The 19,592-nt window shown below is 40.5% G+C and overlaps 1 protein-coding gene across 1 annotated transcript in view; it reads right to left on the bottom strand.

Moving 5' to 3' along the window:
- The window catches only part of LOC124776004 (UDP-glucosyltransferase 2-like), an 87,152-nt gene that overhangs the window by 35,825 nt on the left and 31,735 nt on the right, over positions 1-19,592 (bottom strand). Inside the window, exons 3-4 of the mRNA XM_047250846.1 lie at positions 16,285-16,572; positions 8,675-9,134 (exon numbers count right to left, since the gene is read on the bottom strand). Coding sequence (XP_047106802.1) covers positions 8,675-9,134; positions 16,285-16,572 — 748 coding nt within the window. The remainder of the gene's footprint in view (positions 1-8,674; positions 9,135-16,284; positions 16,573-19,592) is intronic.

The following is a 19,592-nucleotide window of genomic DNA, read 5'->3' on the forward strand; positions in this document are numbered from 1 at the left end:
TTATATCAGTCATGTTTGAGATACATTTTATGATTGAAAGACTGTATTGACATAGTCATTTGTATTCATAGGCAAACTTGCCCACAGCAGTCACCTGAGGTAAATTGCGTTAATGTTATAGACTTGTAATTTTTATCTCTGTAGTGAGCTCTGTATACTCCCTTTAAGCTCGCCAGCGGGTCCTATGACATCATGCCCGTACTTACCGTCTCTTTATGCTCCCAGACTCGATTCGCCATTGTCTGCAACATAAAGGTACAAGTGTTGTGTGTGTTGTCGGGTACAAGCAAACTACACCAGCGTAGAAAGGTCGAGTACAGGAGTTCCGAAGTATAACCAAGGATTCATGTTCTTGCCGCTACATACGCAACCATTGCCATACCATTGCACATCAATATACAGGATGAAGAAAAATTCGCGCACTCGGACTTTGCAGCGTTATTCCTCACATACTAGCAATACAAAAACGCCTGTCACAAAATTTCGTCCTGCCCATAATTCCGGCAGTAAATGGACGTTAAAGATTGGCAATCTGGCAACCCTGTATTAACATGTATTGTATCTACCTCTCTCAGCGTACAGGCGTATTGCTGCGCAGTTGGTGCAATGGATACTGTTTCTGCGTTGGCATGCAGGGGGTCCAGTTTTCGACTCTAGGTCGAGGCGTATTTGTTTTTATTTGCCAATTTCATTCTACCGTATAGCACTGTTACATACAATGTTTTTAAGTCATACGTATCCGACATTTACGTAGTACAGTCTATTGTAACGGGGAACTTAACATAAACATGGTCAGACAGATCAGAAACACACAACTGAAACAAATGACCTGTCAATATCAATATCTAGATGCTAAAGACGGTTGCACAGTTAAGTAACTCAGATCTACTAGTCGTTAGTATCACATGGAGTAGGCCTGCTCAGATTAACGCATTAGCAACCAGTGACAATAATGATTTCCGTATTAATGATCGCATGACTTTTACAGAAGAATAGAGATTCCAATTGCACGTCCAAACACTGCACCATACAACTCTGGACTCTTCGCAACATGGCTGGCTCCACAGATGCAAGAGCAGCATGAACACGCCCTATCAGTTCTTCTGCATGTGTCGGCGTAGTAGAGTACACTAGCTCCTTCAAGTGTCCACACAGGAAAAAATCTAGGTGATTTAAGTCAGAAGAACGCGGAGGTCGTACAACTGGACCTCTCTATCCGGGCCGTTTCCCTTTAAATATTCTGTGTAAATACCTTCAACATTAATTCCAGAATGTTGAGGTGCATCATCATGTTTGAAGCATAACCTCTGCCGAAATGAAATGGAACATCTTCCAGGGCATCAGGCAAACGGTTTGAGAGGAATGCATGATACCTTCGTGCAGTCAACCGCCCAGGAAACACGTAGGTCCTAAATGGACCAAGTTTCAAACCCGGAAGTGCGCCTATACGCGATTTTTGTGTGAGTGAATCGGCTAAGTTGACGCATATAAATCGTCCTTACCAAGAACACGACTCTCAAAAGATCCTAACCGGAATTTTTATTATGGGATCTTATCCAGAGACATTGAGAAACTAACAGACGCTGAAAATCAAGACACATATCGGAAATAGCAGACAGGAAAATGGGTACCAGAATGGGGATTGTAATAATCACGAAAGTAATTATTATCGCAATGGTAACAATAATATTGAAAGGGGAAATCAAAACCGGAAACGAAAATTTCGAGACCAAGAGGAGAAATGGTTAGGAGCTTCATATGGCTCTAAGCACTATGGGACGTAACATCTCAGGTCATCAGTCCCTTAGACTTAGAACTACTTAAACTTGACTAACCTAAGGGCATCACACACATCCATGCCCGAGGCAGGATTCGAACCTGCGACCGTAGCAGCAGCGCGGTTCCGGACTGAAGCGCCTAGAACCGCTCGGCCACAACGGCCGACGGGGCAGGAGCCTCACGAAATGCAATGCCAGAATACGAGGTCGGATAAATAGAGATGGCCACATCTCAGGTCCGGATGTGGCGAAAGAAACTGGTGTCGAAAAGGACAAATTATTTTAAAAATTGTGTGAATGTTGAAAATTCGGAAAAGAAGCCACAAATGTCAAAGATAGAGCTTAAAAGGAGGAAGAATAAAATTCCGAATAATTTTAAGCAGCGCAACCGTAAAGGGGGCGCAATAAATGGGGTAAAATGTGCTGAGAGATTCGATAATGATAATATGGGGCTGGAGGTTTTATTTTGTGAAAGGGAAGTGAATGATAGAATGAATGTATGTATAAGGAAAAATTCTGTGATCAGAAGAGGCAAAAGTACACCTTAGTTTGGTGGAGGCGGAATGTATGACGAACTCTGATGAGGCACTAGTCAAAAGCAACAATTGTACTAATGTAGGCGAAAGTACTGTAGATGATTCTGTATCGGAGGAAGTACGTGAAACTCTCTGTGAAGGCGACGAAGCTGTAGTTTCGTCAGCCGGAGGTGAGTTTTGAGGTGTATCGACGGAAGTATGCGAAGGTATTTGTGAAGGTCGCGTAGCGATAGTCACATCAGCTGGTGATAAAGAATCATTATGTATCAACGGAAGTGGGTGATTTATTGTTAAAAGGAGGTAAAGATTCTGATTTAGATGGTGATGTTGCGAAGGTTGATGTTAGTGATTTAGATATCTGGAAGAAGGAGTTTGTACATTTATTTCCATTGACGGAAGAGAACCGATGGCTTTTGATGAAAGCATGAATTACGATTAGGTGTGGAAGGATGACCGTGAAAATGTTTTAGACTGTATGTTAAAGCATAAAGTGGCGGATGCATCTGAGAGGAGACAGAGGTACATCCGAATTTGGCGGAATTCGTGTGTACAGTAAATTCTGATCTGGAGCGATACAGTAGTAGCAGTTTGTATTGTGTATCGGCGGAGGTTGACGGAGTTATCGGTGATGATTTGTATAATTTATCGACGGATGTATTCGACGTTTTAAGGAATGAATCTTATGAGTTAACGGCGGACGTTAATAGAGCTAATTTTAATAAAGGCTGTAGGGATTCGGCAGAAATAAGTGATGTTTTGCATAAAGGAAATGAAGTATTTAGTGTGATTAATTGTGAGGAGGTTGCAGCTACTGATATCGTTACTTCACAGGAAGGGAACACTAAATTTGATGAAACGACTTGTTCTCAGGATGATTTAAATCCTACAGATGATTTAGAGGTAGATTGGGAGAATATAGAAGTGGATAATAAGGAATACATTTCTTTAGGAGGCGATGTTAGTACTGAAAGGTACGGCAATAAAGAAAGTATCTACTTCAGTTAATGATTGGAGATGGTGTGGAGAATAACTGAAGTCATTAATGCCTCATTTCTGGGCATGGAAGAAGTATAAAGTAGAGGTCTTGAAGGGGTAAACAATAGAATTAATGAATTATTTGATAGTGATAATGAAATTAAGAGTTGGTTTCATGTTGTAATGTATAGAATAATTATGGAGGAAAGGATGAGAGCAATGTTTAGAGGGTTGAAATTAAAAACGCGCACCCTTTAAGTAAAATTGTTGATGTCAATTCCGTTGGTGAAAGAGGAAAGAGTGCACGAATTCGAGTAGGTGAAGAAGTGGAAAAAAGGGAGATTCAAAAGATACACAGGCGACGTAAATGTCATAAGACTTGCACCTTGTGAATGAAGAATGTGGTATGAAAAAAAAGTGTATAAATATAGGTATTTTCATCTGTGGTTCTTAAGAATTTTGGTGTCTATCTTTGTTTTGTGTACAGGGTAAATTTGGTGAATTTAAGATGTTGTGAAATATACTGAGGCACAACTTAGAGCGTGAAGGGTCCCCATATTGGCCACACAAATCTTGGTGCGGCAGTACGTAGTTAATCTCATTATTTACCTAAGAGAGGAATGTGAACTGCACTGCACATAAAATTTGAGGGAAATGTCAAGGGGTCTGCAAACGTACTATTTGTAGTACCTTGGATGGGTTTTTTGTTTTGTGTTTAGTATATTTTTAATTATTTTTGGCAGAAATTTAGGTGCTTGGAGGTCATTAGACCTCATTAAAATTTTGCTTGTGGAAGTACAACATGTAGCTACATGTAAAGTATAAGCTAATTTTTAGGTGTATTATTACTTGGGATAACTCTAAAATGTATGTTATTTTGGGAGTCTCTTAAATAAAGTCTATGTATGTAAATTCGGGGATAAATTCGTAATATGTTTAAGAGAACAATTTTAGTGATAAGCATTTTATGATACAAATAGGATACTGATGAATTTATAGTGCAGTTTAGCTGCTGAGAAAAGAGGAGTTAAATGGGCGATTTTTGCACAGAAGTGTATAAGTTCTTTTAAGTCTCTAATTATACGTGGTAACATTGTAAAGAAATGATAAAATATTAGTTTATTTATGGCACCAAACAAATTTTGTGGCATAAAAGACATGTCTTCTAGTGGGGACATGGATAGAGTGATTCAAATGTCGAACTGAATCGATTGTGTTTTGTGAAAACAACAATTTTGACTTTCTGTCCTGTTTGTGGCTATATCGATTCCACTGGGAAGGGCGTTCAGTGCCTGATCTATGAGGATTTGGAAAGTCGTATGATTATTCGCAACTACACAACAGTCGAATTGCGACCACTATTGTCCTTCAGTACTGGCGGGGCAACGCATTGTTACATATTTCTGTGCAGTAAGTGGCCAAGGAGGTCACGAGTTTCTGCAATAGCGGCGGGACTGCTAAAGATCTAAACTTGGACAGCAGAACACCTATAGTGTGCTGTGTTTGTGGTAGTGAAGTGCTATGACGTGCTCAAAGCAAAAAGTGCCACCAAATGAGCGCAACAGCACTAAACACTTTTGAAAAGATCGAGATGACTTGAAAGTTCGTTTAAATTTTAAAAAAAAATGTGTTAAAAGTGGAAAATTCGAGCTGATAGTATGTTATGACGTACCCTACGATGTTCATACTGTTTCACACGCGCCCACAAAGATACTTATAGTGTTATTTTGACACGCAAGCAAGTTATCTTACTTATTATGGGATGTATTTATTTATTGTTCTACGTAGATACGATTTCATGTGCCAAGTTCGTGAGCTAATGTGCCACATTAAGTGGCTATGTTTAACGTTACGCGAGCTAATCAGCCACCAGGAATGGGCACAAGGTGAAGCGAATTTGTCTGGTGCAAATGTAGCTGGTCAGCATGAGCACAAAGGCGGTCAGCGAGCTGGGTAATTCCCTAAGCGCGCAGGAGCCGCACCAAAAAAGGCGGAGTGTGAGACAAACTGAAAGATTGCTCCATTTAGCTCTTTGAAATTCGTTCATAATTCACATCCAAACTTTAAAACAAATCTGAATACATCTGCAGTCTCAGAAAAATGAGGGGCACCGAATGACACAACAATATTTTCAACATTTTTAAGACTACAGAAGTTAACATTTCACAGTGACTGAACATTGTCACAATCAACCTCTCAATTAACAATTTTTAAACGCTTCAGGCGGTTTCAACAAACGATATCTCAGACGACAGTATTGGACTAAATCTATCATGCCTGAGTGCTACCTATATTTATCGATTTTATTTCTTGATTATTATCTTTTCAATATCCAGTTGTTTGTCAGAACATCATATTCTCCACAACAAAGAAGCACATGAATGTAGCATGAATACCTCATTCTTTTGGAGGAACCTGATCGATAAAAGTAAAAAGAGCCCTCTGTCTGTAAGAATTATGCATATATACTAAGGTGTTATTTTTTACCATACATATTAATGGCAAATATACAATTTGATAATGAGACAATTTTAAAGAAACAATATATGAATAATCTTTTTTGAGTGGACCATGAACAGAAATAGTTTACACTAATTTAAATTTTTTTAAAGAAACTTAAAAATATAAGTAAAACATATATATATTCTTTTCCAAAATGTACGTTTCCTCTTCTTTGTTTTGACCCAGTTCACCTCGCAGCCAGTAGGCTGAGGGCAGCAGCAGCTATTTCTTACTGGAGCGTGTTGTTGCAGTCAAGAGTACGCCCAAAACATGTCTTTAAAAATCTCATAATAACTCCTGTGCATAAAATCACTTTGCTCATTAAGTAGTAGGTCTGGGTTTTTCATTTGATGAGCGTGTATTTCAATCTCTTCGAGCACATTGAGATAGAGATTTTTTGGAGCTTTATGTAGCACCTCCATTTGTTCATTTATATTGGTCACTTCATATTTACTATCCTTTACATGCGCTCCAAATGCTGTCCGATTGCAATGTCTGCAATGTTCCCTGTATCGAATTTCAAAATTCCGCCCTGTCTACCCTACATAATAACTGTAACATTCAGCACATTTGTATACTCCGGAATTGTTGTAGTTTTTAGCGCAACAATTGCTGCTGCCGCTGCAGCCATAGACGTCATATTAATTTATAAAATACGCGGAAGTGAAGAATTCTCCCGCGTAAATTATAATAAGCATTTTTCCTTCAGCCGACAAACGCGGTAGCAGAAGGCATAGTTTTAAGATTTTCATTTTCAGTTCAACGGCCTAAATCCAGAGCCACGATTCGGACTACAATGCATTATAAGAAGGTGGTAAGAAATAATTCTCAGGCGAGTGTGTGGGCAAATGCAAATAATAATCAAAGATCTCATGCTTGAGCAGAAAAGTTTAGCAGAGGCAAAAATATAAAAAGAAGTTTATTTCATTTTTCAACTTAAATGTAACGTGTTTCAATATCAATGTGTTTTAAAGTTATTAATGTGACTGATAACAAAACCAAATTATGATTTTTTTTTTTTTTTGAGAAAAGCCCACCACGTTGCTACAGCTAAATAAAAACAAAAATATTTTATTATATTTCCTCTCATTTAACGACGTTGTCTGTGTAACGCGAGTGTTTGTGTGTGTGTGTGTGTGTGTGTGTGTGTGTGTGTGTGTGCTTACATATTTTCGATAACTAATACAGATAGTTAAAACTACTTTTGAACATAGCGCAAAATTCTGTTCATTCAGATAGTTTTGAGCTTGACGCTATTCTACTAACTCAGGTGAATCTTATATATTTGCCACAAATAATACAGATGTGGAAATACTGAACGCCACACCCTTTATACGTTTTTGGTAAATAATTCAAACTGTTGCGATACTGTTCAACATGGTATAAAATTCAGGCCTTTCAGATACTTTTTAATATGGTACAATAATGGTTATTAGAGTTAATGAGTTATTTCTGCGATCTCGCATTTTAATATTTCTAATACAAGGTGGCTAGTTCCACTACCTTGCAAAAAAATGTGTGTGAAATCTTATGGGACTTAACTGCTAAGGTCATCAGTCCCTAAGCTTATACACTATTTAACCTAAATTATCCAAAAGACAAATACACACACACCCATGCCCGAGGGAGGACTCGAACCTCCGCCGGGATCAGCCGCACAGTCCATGACTGCAGCGCCCCAAACCGCTCGGCTAATCCCGCGCGGCCCACTACCTTGCATTTTTTTAATTTCTCGCCACCGCCATCCCGCATTTTTGAATTTCCCACCAGTGCCGTCTTAGATTTTTTAGTTTCCTACCACTGCCACTGTTATCTTGGACTTTTCTTTGGCTGTAGTGCTGACAAGTGGAAATAACTTGAACAGTGGACCACGACCACCACACCCATTCGGCTCATAACGTGTAGTGTATACCGTCGAAGTCAGCACTGTTGTACAGATGTTTTCAATTTAATACAGTTACAGTGATAAATAATGGTGAGAAAGTAAATGAAATGTAACAACCCTACAGTGAGCAAGAAGTACCACCAGTTGTATATTACTAAAATACTCGGACAGAAACCCTGAACAACCACCGAAATCTCGTCATGGCCGCTCTAATTCATCCTGTGTATCTAGTTTTGAAATTTATATCAGTTTCAAACTCACTTTCTTTTAGAATGAGATTTTCACTCTGCAGTGGAGTGTGCACTGATATGAAACTTCCTGGCAGATTAAAACTGTGTGCCGGACCGAGAGTCGAACTCGGTACCTTTGCCTTTCGTGGGCAAGTGCTCTACCAACTGAGCTACTTGGGTAGCTCACCGAGGTCGCGTCTCTGTCCGGCACACAGTTTTAATCTGCCAGGAAGTTTCACTTTCTTTTGTTTCAAGATTTTTTTTAATGTGCTAAATACAGTCAAAACTGTTTCTGAAGTTATCGTGCAATGAAAAATGAAACACGAACAGTAAAAGCTGTTAATGGCAAGTTATTTGAGCCGCAATAGTATAAGAGGATGTTACATGAAGAAACTGATAGAAAGTATGGTTCAAATGGCTCTGAGCACTATGGGACTCAACTTCTGAAGTCATTAGTCCCCTAGAACTTAGAACTAGTTAAACCTAACTATCCTAAGGAAAGCACACACATCCATGCCCGAGGCAGGATTCGAACCTGCGACCGCAGCGGTCTCGCGGTTCCGGACTGCAGCGCCTAGAACCGCACGGCCAGTTCGGCCAGCTGATAGAAAGTATAAGCTAGTAGAAAATAACTAATAACTTACTGCAGAGACTCTTATCTTCTCGCTTTAGTTTTATTAATGATTCTCATATCTACCGTTCAAATAATTCTTAGCGATGTTTGCATATGTGGACCAAACCGTGGAGAAAGAAAACGAATAGTAGTACCTTTGGCAGAGGCTTCTGTTCTGTGGCAACGTGGATTCCGGTGATCTCGATGATGTTGGGCAGGTGCGGGCGAGGGTATTCCAAGACGAAGTGGTTGGTGGTTATGAGGAGACTGACGTTCCTGTCCGCTTCGTACACAGACGGAGGGTCTGGACCAAAATGTTTCCTCATAAGTGCTTCATGAACTGGCATCGCCTGACAGAACCACATGTGCATCAGCCTTAAATAGAAGTACGTGTTGTACAGCCGCTGCCAGAAATTCATACGGTCTGAGTACCCGAGCCACATATCCGGCATGTAGGCAGGGTTCATGGGGCTTCCGAAGTTGTAGTAGACGGACGAGGGAGCCGTCATCGTCAGAAACTTCACGACAGGAGGCGAGCCCATTTTGTGTATGAGTCCATAATAACACATGTATATCAAGCCCTCCAGAATCGCAAGGTCGAACGTTTCGCCAGATCTGTAAGCAGGAAGGTTATTTATTTTATTCATTTAAAAGTGTATGGTAGAACTACAGGAAAAAGTGACAGACGGAAAACAGAAAAATAAAACCGAGCAAAAGTAGAAAAGTATTAACGGATCAGTATAAAATTGTGGAAAGTGAATTTCAAAGTGTCATCGTAGATCTATAACCAAGGAGTTCGACTGTGCAAGAGTTGTAGGAAAGACCTTCATGTTCCAGTCTCCTTCACATCTTATTCGGCGCTCTCCGATAATGTGTTATACTGTTCGTTTCATTGTAGCACAGTCACATTCAGGACTGCGTAAAGGGATGCTCTTCATCCTTAATGAATGGTTTTGACGTGGTTCAGGCGGCTCCATGTTTTCCTCGGCAGCTGCATACCTATATGTGGTAAGGTTCCATCCATGTGAATCCACAGGTCTTGTCCAGCAAACGGTATCAGTAAGGTCTAGAGCACTCTTCTTTATGCCAGGAAACAAACCCTTGGAGAAGGCTGAGTTCCAACACAGGTTTTCTACATTTGAGCCTGCTGTGTGGAAGGTGGGAATTTGTTGTTGTTGTTGTTGTTGTGGTTCAAAAATGGCTCTGAGCACTATGGGACTCAACTGCTGAGGTCATTAGTCCCCTAGAACTTAGAACTAGTTAAACCTAACTAACCTAAGGACATCACAAACATCCATGCCCGAGGCAGGATTCGAACCTGCGACCGTAGCGGTCTTGCGGCTCCAGACTGCAGCGCCTTTAACAGCACAGCCACTTCGGCCGGCTGTTGTTGTTGTGGTCTTCAGTCCAGAGACTGGTTTGATGCAGCACTCCATGCTACTCTATCCTGTGCAAGCTTCTTCATCTCCCAGTACCTGCTTCAGCCTACATCCTTCTGAATCTGCTTAGTGTATTCATCACTTGGTCTCCCTCTACGATTTTTACCATCCACGCTGCCCTCCAGTACTAAATTGGTGATCCCTTGATGCCTCAGAATATGCCCTAACAACCGATACCTTCTTCTAGTCAGGTTGTGCCACAAATTTCTCTTCTCTCCAATTCTGTTCAACACCTCCTCATTAGTTATGTGATCTACCCATCTAATCTTCAGCATTCTTCTGTAGCACCACATTTCGGAAGCTCTTACTCTCTTCTTGTCCAAACTATTTATTGTCCACGTTTCACTTCCACACATGGCTACACTCCATACAAATACTTTCAGAAACGACTTCCTGACACTTAAATCTATACTCGATGTTAACAAATTTCTCTTCTTCAGAAACGCTTTCCTTGCCATTGGTAGTCTACATTTTATGTCCTCTCTACTTCGACCATCATCAGTTACTTTGCTCCCCAAATAGCAAAACTCATTTAGTACTTTAAGCGTCTCATTTCCTAATCTAATTCCCACAGCATCACCCGACTTACTTCGACTACATTCCATTATCCTCGTTTTGCTTTTGTTGATGTTCATCTTCTATCCTCATTTCAAGACACTGTCCATTCTGTTCAGCTGCTCTTCCAGGTCCTTTGCTGTCTCTGACAGAATTACAGTGTCATCGGTGAACCTCAAGGTTTTTATTTCTTCTCCATGGATTTTAATGCCTACTCCGAATTTTTATTTCGTTTCCTTTACTGCTTGCTCAATATACAGATTGAATAACATCGGGATAGGCTGCAACCCGCTCTTACTCCCTTCCCAACCATTGCTTCCATTTCATGCCGCTCGACTCTTATAACTTCCATCTGGTTTTTGCACAAATTGTAAATAGGCTTTCGCTCCCTGTATTTTACCCCTGCCACCTTCAGAATTTGAAAGAGAGTATTCGAGTCAACATTGTCAAAAGCTTTCTCTAAGTCTAAAAATGCCTTTCCTTAATCTATTCTCTAAGATAAGTCGTAGGGTCAGTATTGCCTCATTTGTTCCAACATTTCTACGGAATCCAAACTGATTTTCCCCGAGGTCAGCTTCTATCAGTTTTTCCATTCGTCTGTAAAGAATTTGCATTAGTATTTTGCAGCTGTGACTTATTAAACTGATAGTTCGGTAATTTTCACATCTGTCAACACCTGTTTTCCTTGGGATTGGAATTATTATATTCTTCTAGAAGTCAGGGTATTTCGCGTGTCTCATACATCTTGCTCACCAGATGGTAGAGTTTAGTCAGGGCTGGCTCTCCGAAGACTGTCAGTAGTTCTAATGGAATGTTGTCTACTCCCGGGGCCTTGTCTCGACTGGTGGGAATTTAGCAACGACAAAAAAATAACTAATGTTGAGAAAATACATTTGTCTAGGTAACATAGTTAAGTGACCAACACTGCAAGAGCACAGGTTAATGAAAGCGCGAGATAGCCGTATCAGGAGTGAAAAGCTGGTACATTAATAACCGGCGTAGCCGCCAGTATGTCAAATACCAACATACAGTCGTCCATTCATTGCGTTGTATAGGTGACGGACGTCAGTTTGTGGGATGGAGTTGGTTGCTTGTTGCCCTTGGACGGTCAATACACGGATGGTAAATGTTCTTTGCGTCGACCGATGATGTTCCATACATGTTCGATTGGAGCCTGAGCAGGCCAAGGCATCGAAATTTTGTAGTGCATACTGGGTTACAAGAACCCTATGTGGGGCGAACCTTGGAATGCCCTGGAATGTTGTTCATTAATGGCAGTACAATAGATCGTAAGACTGACTCACAATTTCGCAGTCAGGATGCGGGATAAACACGAGAGTGCTCCTGCTATTATACGAAATGGCACTCTAGGCCATAACTTCAGTTGTAGGTCCAGTGTGTCTAGCACACACATCAGGTGGTTGCAAAGCCTACACAAACTGCGGCTGAAATAGATATTCCCGGACAGAGGAAATTACAGAAACTGCAGGAAGTTAAGAGTTTTTTAATAGCTCTGAAGGTAGACAACACGAACGCCGACCACTAGTTGACTTGGAAATTGATGCAGACAATACACTTCCATAGTCGGTTCTGTAACCAAGTTCTCGTAAAAATTTTATTAATAGCTTCAGGTCATCAAGTAAATGTGGCATACAACCGTTCATATTGTGTGCATCTAGTGCCTACAGAAGAACTTTCTGACACATCAAGAGAATAAAGAAATGAAAAACACTGATGACGCCTGGTATTAATAGGTGAAACAAATTTGGTTAACAACAAAACAAACACTCACTTGACGGTACTGCTCTAATCTATAAGACAAACACTGAATAAAATTCAGTTGCAAGAGACTAGGTTTCGTAATTATTTCCTACAAAATAAATAACTAATCTGGAAGAGACAATAATACGAAAACGTTAAATTCAAAGTAGGTTCCAACAATTATAATTATGATCATGATTACATGAAGATAACAGAGCTGTCCATTATAATTATCCGGGCTGTTATGCCGTGGTCGGTTAATGAATTCGGTGTCAATTCCCAAGGTTTCGTCCCCGTCTGCGGAGGACATCTTCAAGGGGGTCTGTAGCTCGATGGAAGGTCCAACACACCCACTGGCTCGCTTCTGACTGAGCGAGCCAGCGCGTGTGTTGGACCTTCCATTGAGCTAGAGAACCCTTGAAGATGTCCTCCGTACACGGGGACGAAACCTTGGGAATTGACACAGAATTCATCAACCGACCACGGCACAACAGCCCGGATAATTATAATGGACATGATAACAGAGCTACCTACATGTCTAAGAGTACTTAACTTAAAGAGCAGTTATCAAAGCAAGTCAGTGCTATTGTATTAGTTTCTGTTCAAGGTTCAAACGTCACCATTTATCTGACAGTGGATTGCAAACAAAGCTTTCAGAGTAACACTGAAATATAGTAAATTAAACAAAGCAGTAATTAAAGATAAAATAATTCGTCTACCTGATGAACCTCTGTACCGAAGTCTCATTTAACTGCATCGCAGCCGAGTTAGCGGAAATGTCCAGCATCATTGTCATCGACCGTGTCGGTGTTTCTTCGTATACCTTCACAAAATCATAGTGGCCTCTTATGTATCTGTAAGCTATTGACAAGTCAATCTCGGTATAGTTCTCATGAGACATCTGAAACACAAATTAAACAATCTCAGTTCCTTTCACCTTAATGTACTCAAATGTATCTTTATGACATACGTTTGTAAGGATAAATAAAAGTCGGTGTCTTAATAATAAAAACTATGTTCTCCCAAAAAGATGATTCAGACAAGCATTTCTTCTGGCACTTGGTGCAGTTGATTCCAAGATACAATGAATGGTTTTGGTGGACTAATATCTCTGACGACTGGGCTCTATATGTTAGTAAGTACACAAAACAGTTATCGTGTGACCAGCGTTCTGACAAACCGCATGAATTGATAGAGATCTTCATAGCTACGACTCACATAGAATTTCTGTGGAGTTTATCTCATGTCACGATGATTTTAGGCAATATCTCCAACATTTCACAGGTACTTATTTGTATATGAGTTGATAGTACTGTATTGTACATGTGTTGTTGTACTCAAGAAAGCATAAAATAATCAGACACACAAAGAAAACTTGAGAGATGAGATGTTCAGTTTGCGATTAAAAGTTCAGTGATCGACATAGGTGTATTTATACTGTATAATGATTAAATTTTTTACCAATCCATAACGTATGGGAGATTCTAGTTTCGAGCATGCATAGTTCAATGAACTGGATTGTGGATATTGGGGAAGCCTTCCTGCAAATAACTAGTAACTTCTAGTATTTCAGTGCCACTCAATGTTAATCAAAAATTAATTATGTGATTCCTCTCCCCCCCCCCCTCATTAATCAAAATGGTTCAAATGGCTCTAAGCACTATGGAACTTAACACCTGAGGTCATCAGTCTCCTAGACTTAGAACTACTTGGGTTTGATGGAGGGATGGAATTAACAAAATTACGTTTGTGAGCCGAAATGGGAGTGTTCCTATTGTGCAGTCCTAAAGCACTGACTGCAACCGAGCAGCACAGCGCCGCGAACGACATCAAGAAGGCGCTGACCAGAACACAAATGGAAAGAGCAGGCAGCATCACACCTCCTGCCAGACAGATTTCAGCGCCCCCTGTCGACTCTGATTTGACCAGTCGCCCATCGCTGGTCGGACCCCAGTTCGGTCTCAGACTTCGAGAGCACAGTGCAGGGTAATAGGAAGACGATACTTAGCTTGTGTTCTGAGAGTAGTAATGGAGACTAAGGAACCCTGCTGTTCTGTTCACTTTTACTTGACATATATACTGTTCGGGTCAATATGACCCGACATATCAAAATGCTTTAGAAACATAAATTTTGGTACAGTTTTAGCTATCGACATTGTTGTTCTATTCCAGTACCTTGTTAGTAATAATAATAATAATAATAATAATAATAATAATGGTAATAATAATAATAATAACAATGCATACAACTTTATTGAGGGATATTTTTCATTTAAATATGCACATAAATTTGAAACAACAGACAGTTTCCATTACAGGCATTCAACTTAGAAAGCACTACAGTTTTTCCATACTTCTATTCTTATTGTTGACAGTTTAGACGTAAGTATTGACATTTTCTAACAACAGACAGTTGTCATTACAGATATTCATCTTAGAGCACACTACAGTACAGAACACACTACAGTTTTTTTATTACATTCCAACATAGAAAGCACTACAACTTTAGAATCCTCTCTTCTTACTGATTGTAGTTTAGGCACAAGTATTCACATAAATTTGAAACAACAGAATTTTCAATACAATCATCTTATAAAATACTACAGTTCTTTTCTTACTGCTTGCACTGTGGACACAAGTAGGTTACATGTTTCTTGCAAATATGTTTACTACATTTTCCACACACCATGTTTGTTTTATTGTCATTACTTGATGGACAGAACTTACAGCGTGCACGTTTTGTAGATTTTCTTGTTGTTACCGATTCTGACACACCACCCACATCATTCGGGTTTTGGATGCTTGTGACCATTCTCAAAGAATCTTCTGTTCTTGGGAAATGCGTTCTTGATGCAATATGTTCTTTTATCAGTGACTTTCCAAGTTCCTCCAAGAATATTCTCCTTCTAGTCAATTTGCTTGCATTCCAATTAGGGTCAACCGAAATCCACAAAACGTATGCATTATAAGCAGAAACATCAAGAATATTGTAGAAAACTATCATTGGCCACCTATTACTTTTTCGTTTGCATGTATATGTACCTAATAACTGATCAAGCGTGTCTACAGCACCTTTGGTTGAATTATAGTCCAAAATCATTTTTGGCTTCTTATCAGCCCTGTCACTGATTTCCGCATCATGGTGGAGAGTGCTCATAAGTACAACATTCTTGTGTCTCTTAGGAATATAATTAACCACAGTAGTGTCATTTGTGAAGTAAAATGAAGAGCTGTGTACCTCCTTGTTGGTCATTTTGTGTGGAAGCTCCGGCTTATTTTTCCGTATAGTTCCCAACATAGTCAATTTCCTTTTCAGAAGCAGCTGCCCCAAATTGTACGACGTAAAAAAGTTGTCACACGTGATATTCTGACCACGTAACTCAGAAGTGAGATCAGATACCACCCTCATTCCCTGATTTCTTTCTGGTGCCGCTCCACTCACCTTTCCTGTATAAATTTGGGCTTTCAGTACGTATGAAGTTTTGCTGTCACACATGGTCCATATTTTGATCCCATATTTTGCCGGTTTACTTGGGATATACTGCTTGAATGGACAGCGACCTCTAAATGCTACTAACTGCTCGTCAACAGTAACATTTTCTCCTGGATTATACAGTTTAGGAAGGACCTCTACCCACTTCTCCCAAATACTACGAATTGCGGCAAGTTTGTCAGTACGTCGTCTTTCCTCTCTAGTAGATTTCTTGTCAAATCGCAGGACACGTGATATCTTACAGAATGTTTCATGAGACATGGTTGCTCGAAATATGTTTCGCCCAGTATCTTTATCCCACAAACTTTTTGTAGACTCCCCATGAGATCGATATACACCCGCTAGGAGTAAGAGTCCTAAGTATGCATGGAAAACAGAACCATCAATATCTGTCCACTGTTCACCATAAACTCGCTGCCCTTCAATATTTGTCATCTCTATTATTTCATTTTGAAGCGCTGTGTGAAATACTGCTTCAAATGAACATTTTACATCAGATATTCTGCTGACTGCATACCTGGTAACTCCTGGGGTACTCTTGATGATGTTCGAAGCTGGTAGGCGACCATGTTGTGCTGGTGGATGCAACTGCCATTCTATATTCCCATTTTTAGAAAGAAAAGTCTCTACACTATTTTGTATGGGCTGTGGACTGTCGTAACTGTCATCGGAACACTCGCTTTCAGATGCATTGCTGATGTGATCTTCAAACTCAGAAAGTGATCCTTCATCTGGTGAGGCATTTACTATTTCTTCCAACTCACGATCATTCAATGGTCTCATCGCCATGGTGTCACAAGTCAAACTGGGCAGAAACAAAGCATTCCAATTATTGAGAACTGCCAATTATTATTTCCTGGGGAAAGCAACAAACAAGCCCATTGTTGTGAACGCATGGAGCTTTAGGTGATTGTTGAGAGTAAGTTGGAATGATGCAGTCACTATTCCCACACAACACAACAAAAATAATTTTCGCCATTTCCAGATTTTAGAAATAAATACGAGTTACACTAAACATATTTGTGTCGGGTCATTATGACCCGAACATTACATATGCAACTATTACAGTTGAAGCCCAAACTTCTTAAACTTTTTTAAAACCTTTTAAAACACATGCTGCTCATCCATTTTCAGACAAAGTCACAAAGTTTCATAAATATATATTGGTATTTACATAATGTAAAATAACGTTCATATTCGTTTCGGGTCATATAGACCCGAACAGAACAGCAGGGCTAAGGAACAAGGGTCACTCCAAAAGAAATGCACACTATTTTTTTAAATCCGTCTTTTATTCTACATGTTTGAAAGTTTTCCAGTGTGTAGATATATCCTTTAGAAACAATATTTTCATTTCTCCACATAATTTCCATCCCTCTCAACTGCCTTATGCCATCTTGGAACCAGCGCCTGTATACCCGCACGGTAAAATTCTGGACCAACCTGTTGAAGCCACTGTTTGGCAGCGTGCACAAGGGAGTCATCATCTTCAAACCTTGCTCCACGAAGAGAGTCTTTCAGTTTCCCAAAGAGATGGTAGTCAGATGGAGCCAGGTCAGGACTGTAAGTCGGGTGTTTCAGTGTTGTCCATCCGAGTTTTGTGATCGTTTCCATGTTTTTTTGACTGACATGTGGCCGTGCATTGCCGTGCAACAGCAAAACATTCTGCTTTTGCCGATGTAGTCGAACACGACTCAGTCGAGCTTGAAGTTTCTTTAGTGTCGTAACATATCCATCAGAATTTATGGTGATTCCACTTGGCAGGATGTCCACAAGCAAGAGTCCTTCGGAATCGAAAAACACTGTAGCCATAACTTTTCAAGCAGAAGGTGTGGTTTTGAATTATTTTTTTCTTGGGTGAATTTGCATGATGCCACTCCATTGATTGCCTCTTCGTCTCCGGTGAAAAATCATGGAGCCATGTTTCATCACCTGTCACAATTCTTCCAAGAAATTCATCTCCACCACTCTCGTACTGTTCCAAAAGTTCGCTGCATACCGTTCTTCTATTTACTTTGTGAGCCACTGTCAACATCCTGGGAAACTACCTGGCACAAACCTTTTTTAACGCCAACACTTTCAGTATTCTGCAGACACTTCCTTCCCCTATCCCAGCGTGGCGTGACAATTCGTTCACTGTGATGCGTCTGTCAGCAGACACCAATTCGTTAACTCTCTGCACATTGTCCGGATTAAGTGCAGCACGAGGCCTGCCGCTGCGAGGACAATCCTCAATATTGCCGTGACCGCTTTCATCACGTAACCCACTTGCCCACCGACTAAATGTACTGCGATCGACAGAAGCATCGCCATACACCTTTATCAACCTCTTGTGCGTGTTTCCCACTGTCTCGTTTTCACAGCACAAGAATTCTGTGACAGCACGTTGCTTCTGACGAACGTCAAGTGTAGCAGTCATCTTGAAGACATGCTGTGACGGCGCCACTCACGGGAACAGGTTGAACTAAGTTTGAAAACAAGCGGGAAGGATGTATCTACACATTGTAAAACTTTCACACAAGCAGAATGAAAACTGTATTGTTACAAAAATAGTGTGCATTTCTTTTGGAGTGACCCTCGTACTTGTATACTGAACGCACAGGAAGAAGTTAAGTTTCTTTCCTTTTTAGAAATGAAGTGTTCAAATAATCTTAAATTGTTTTGTACAGATGATTTTGGATCCTGCCGCTGGCCATCGCAACTTCTCTCCTTCCTTGTTTGTGTCCGTGCTGACTCCCACAGTAGGCAACACAACACCTGGCGATGAGGATTCCAGAACCAACGCTGCCTTCGCTCCACGCCGCTGCGTCACAGCGCGTCACTAAGATTTCTCTCTTTTCCTTCAGAGATGCATTGCTATTAATTGTGTTCTTTCTTTCGCCTTGTTTCTACTTATAATTTGTTGTGGCTCTCAAATGGTTCAAATGGCTCTGAGCACTATGGGACTTAACTTCTAAGGTCATCAGTCCCCTAGAACTTAGAACTACTTAAACCTAACTAACCCAAGGACATCACACACATCCATGCCCGAAGCAGGATTCGATTCGAACCTGCGACCGTAACGGTCACGCGGTTCCAGACTGTAGTGCCCAGAACCGCTCGGTCACCACGGCCGGCTGCGGCGCTCACATTAAAGTGGCGTCTAAACCGCCTCCTCCACCACTTGCGCTACGCCTCTGGCTGCTGCTGTTTTTGATCTAACACAGTTTATTCATTTTAAGAACCAATACGTGTCGCAGTTAATGACGGCAGTGAAGCGCTTATTAATGCAGAAGAGGCCCATCCACGGTACTTCCTCCACACATTCCATCATTCTGAGCTTTCGAAGCACAAACAAGAGTAAAGGAACGAGTACTACGCAAAGTTCAACGCTTGCCACACATCAAGTGCAAGGTACTGCGGAACTTTGTTGTCTCTTATCGAGGCCAGTGCAGGAGACAATCGCCTCGCTCAGAATTTATCTGCACTAGTATGCCGGAGTTGTTAGTTTTTGAAGATTTAGTTTCCGCCCTAAGTATTGTGAGGATCAGTTACAGGTCGTTGCAACTTGTTACAAGTATTTTCGACTGAGGAGAAAGCCAGAACTGACATGCCGTCAGTGAGTCACTCATTTGTTACATAGTTTAATTCTTAATTTCTTTGCGTGTTTTTGGTACTTGCATTGTTTAATTCATAAATTTCGGGCGTATTATAGTATTTGAGAGTGTAGCATCGCGTTTTAGTACCTGAATAGTGTAAATTCGCGTAGTCTCCTTCCGCCGCCGAGCAGTGTCAGCAGTGCGCAAGTAGCAGCATTACTGCATTTACTAGGCAATCTTGTATTTT

The sequence above is a fragment of the Schistocerca piceifrons genome, chromosome 2 (genome assembly GCF_021461385.2).
Source record: "Schistocerca piceifrons isolate TAMUIC-IGC-003096 chromosome 2, iqSchPice1.1, whole genome shotgun sequence".
Taxonomy (NCBI): domain Eukaryota; kingdom Metazoa; phylum Arthropoda; class Insecta; order Orthoptera; family Acrididae; genus Schistocerca; species Schistocerca piceifrons.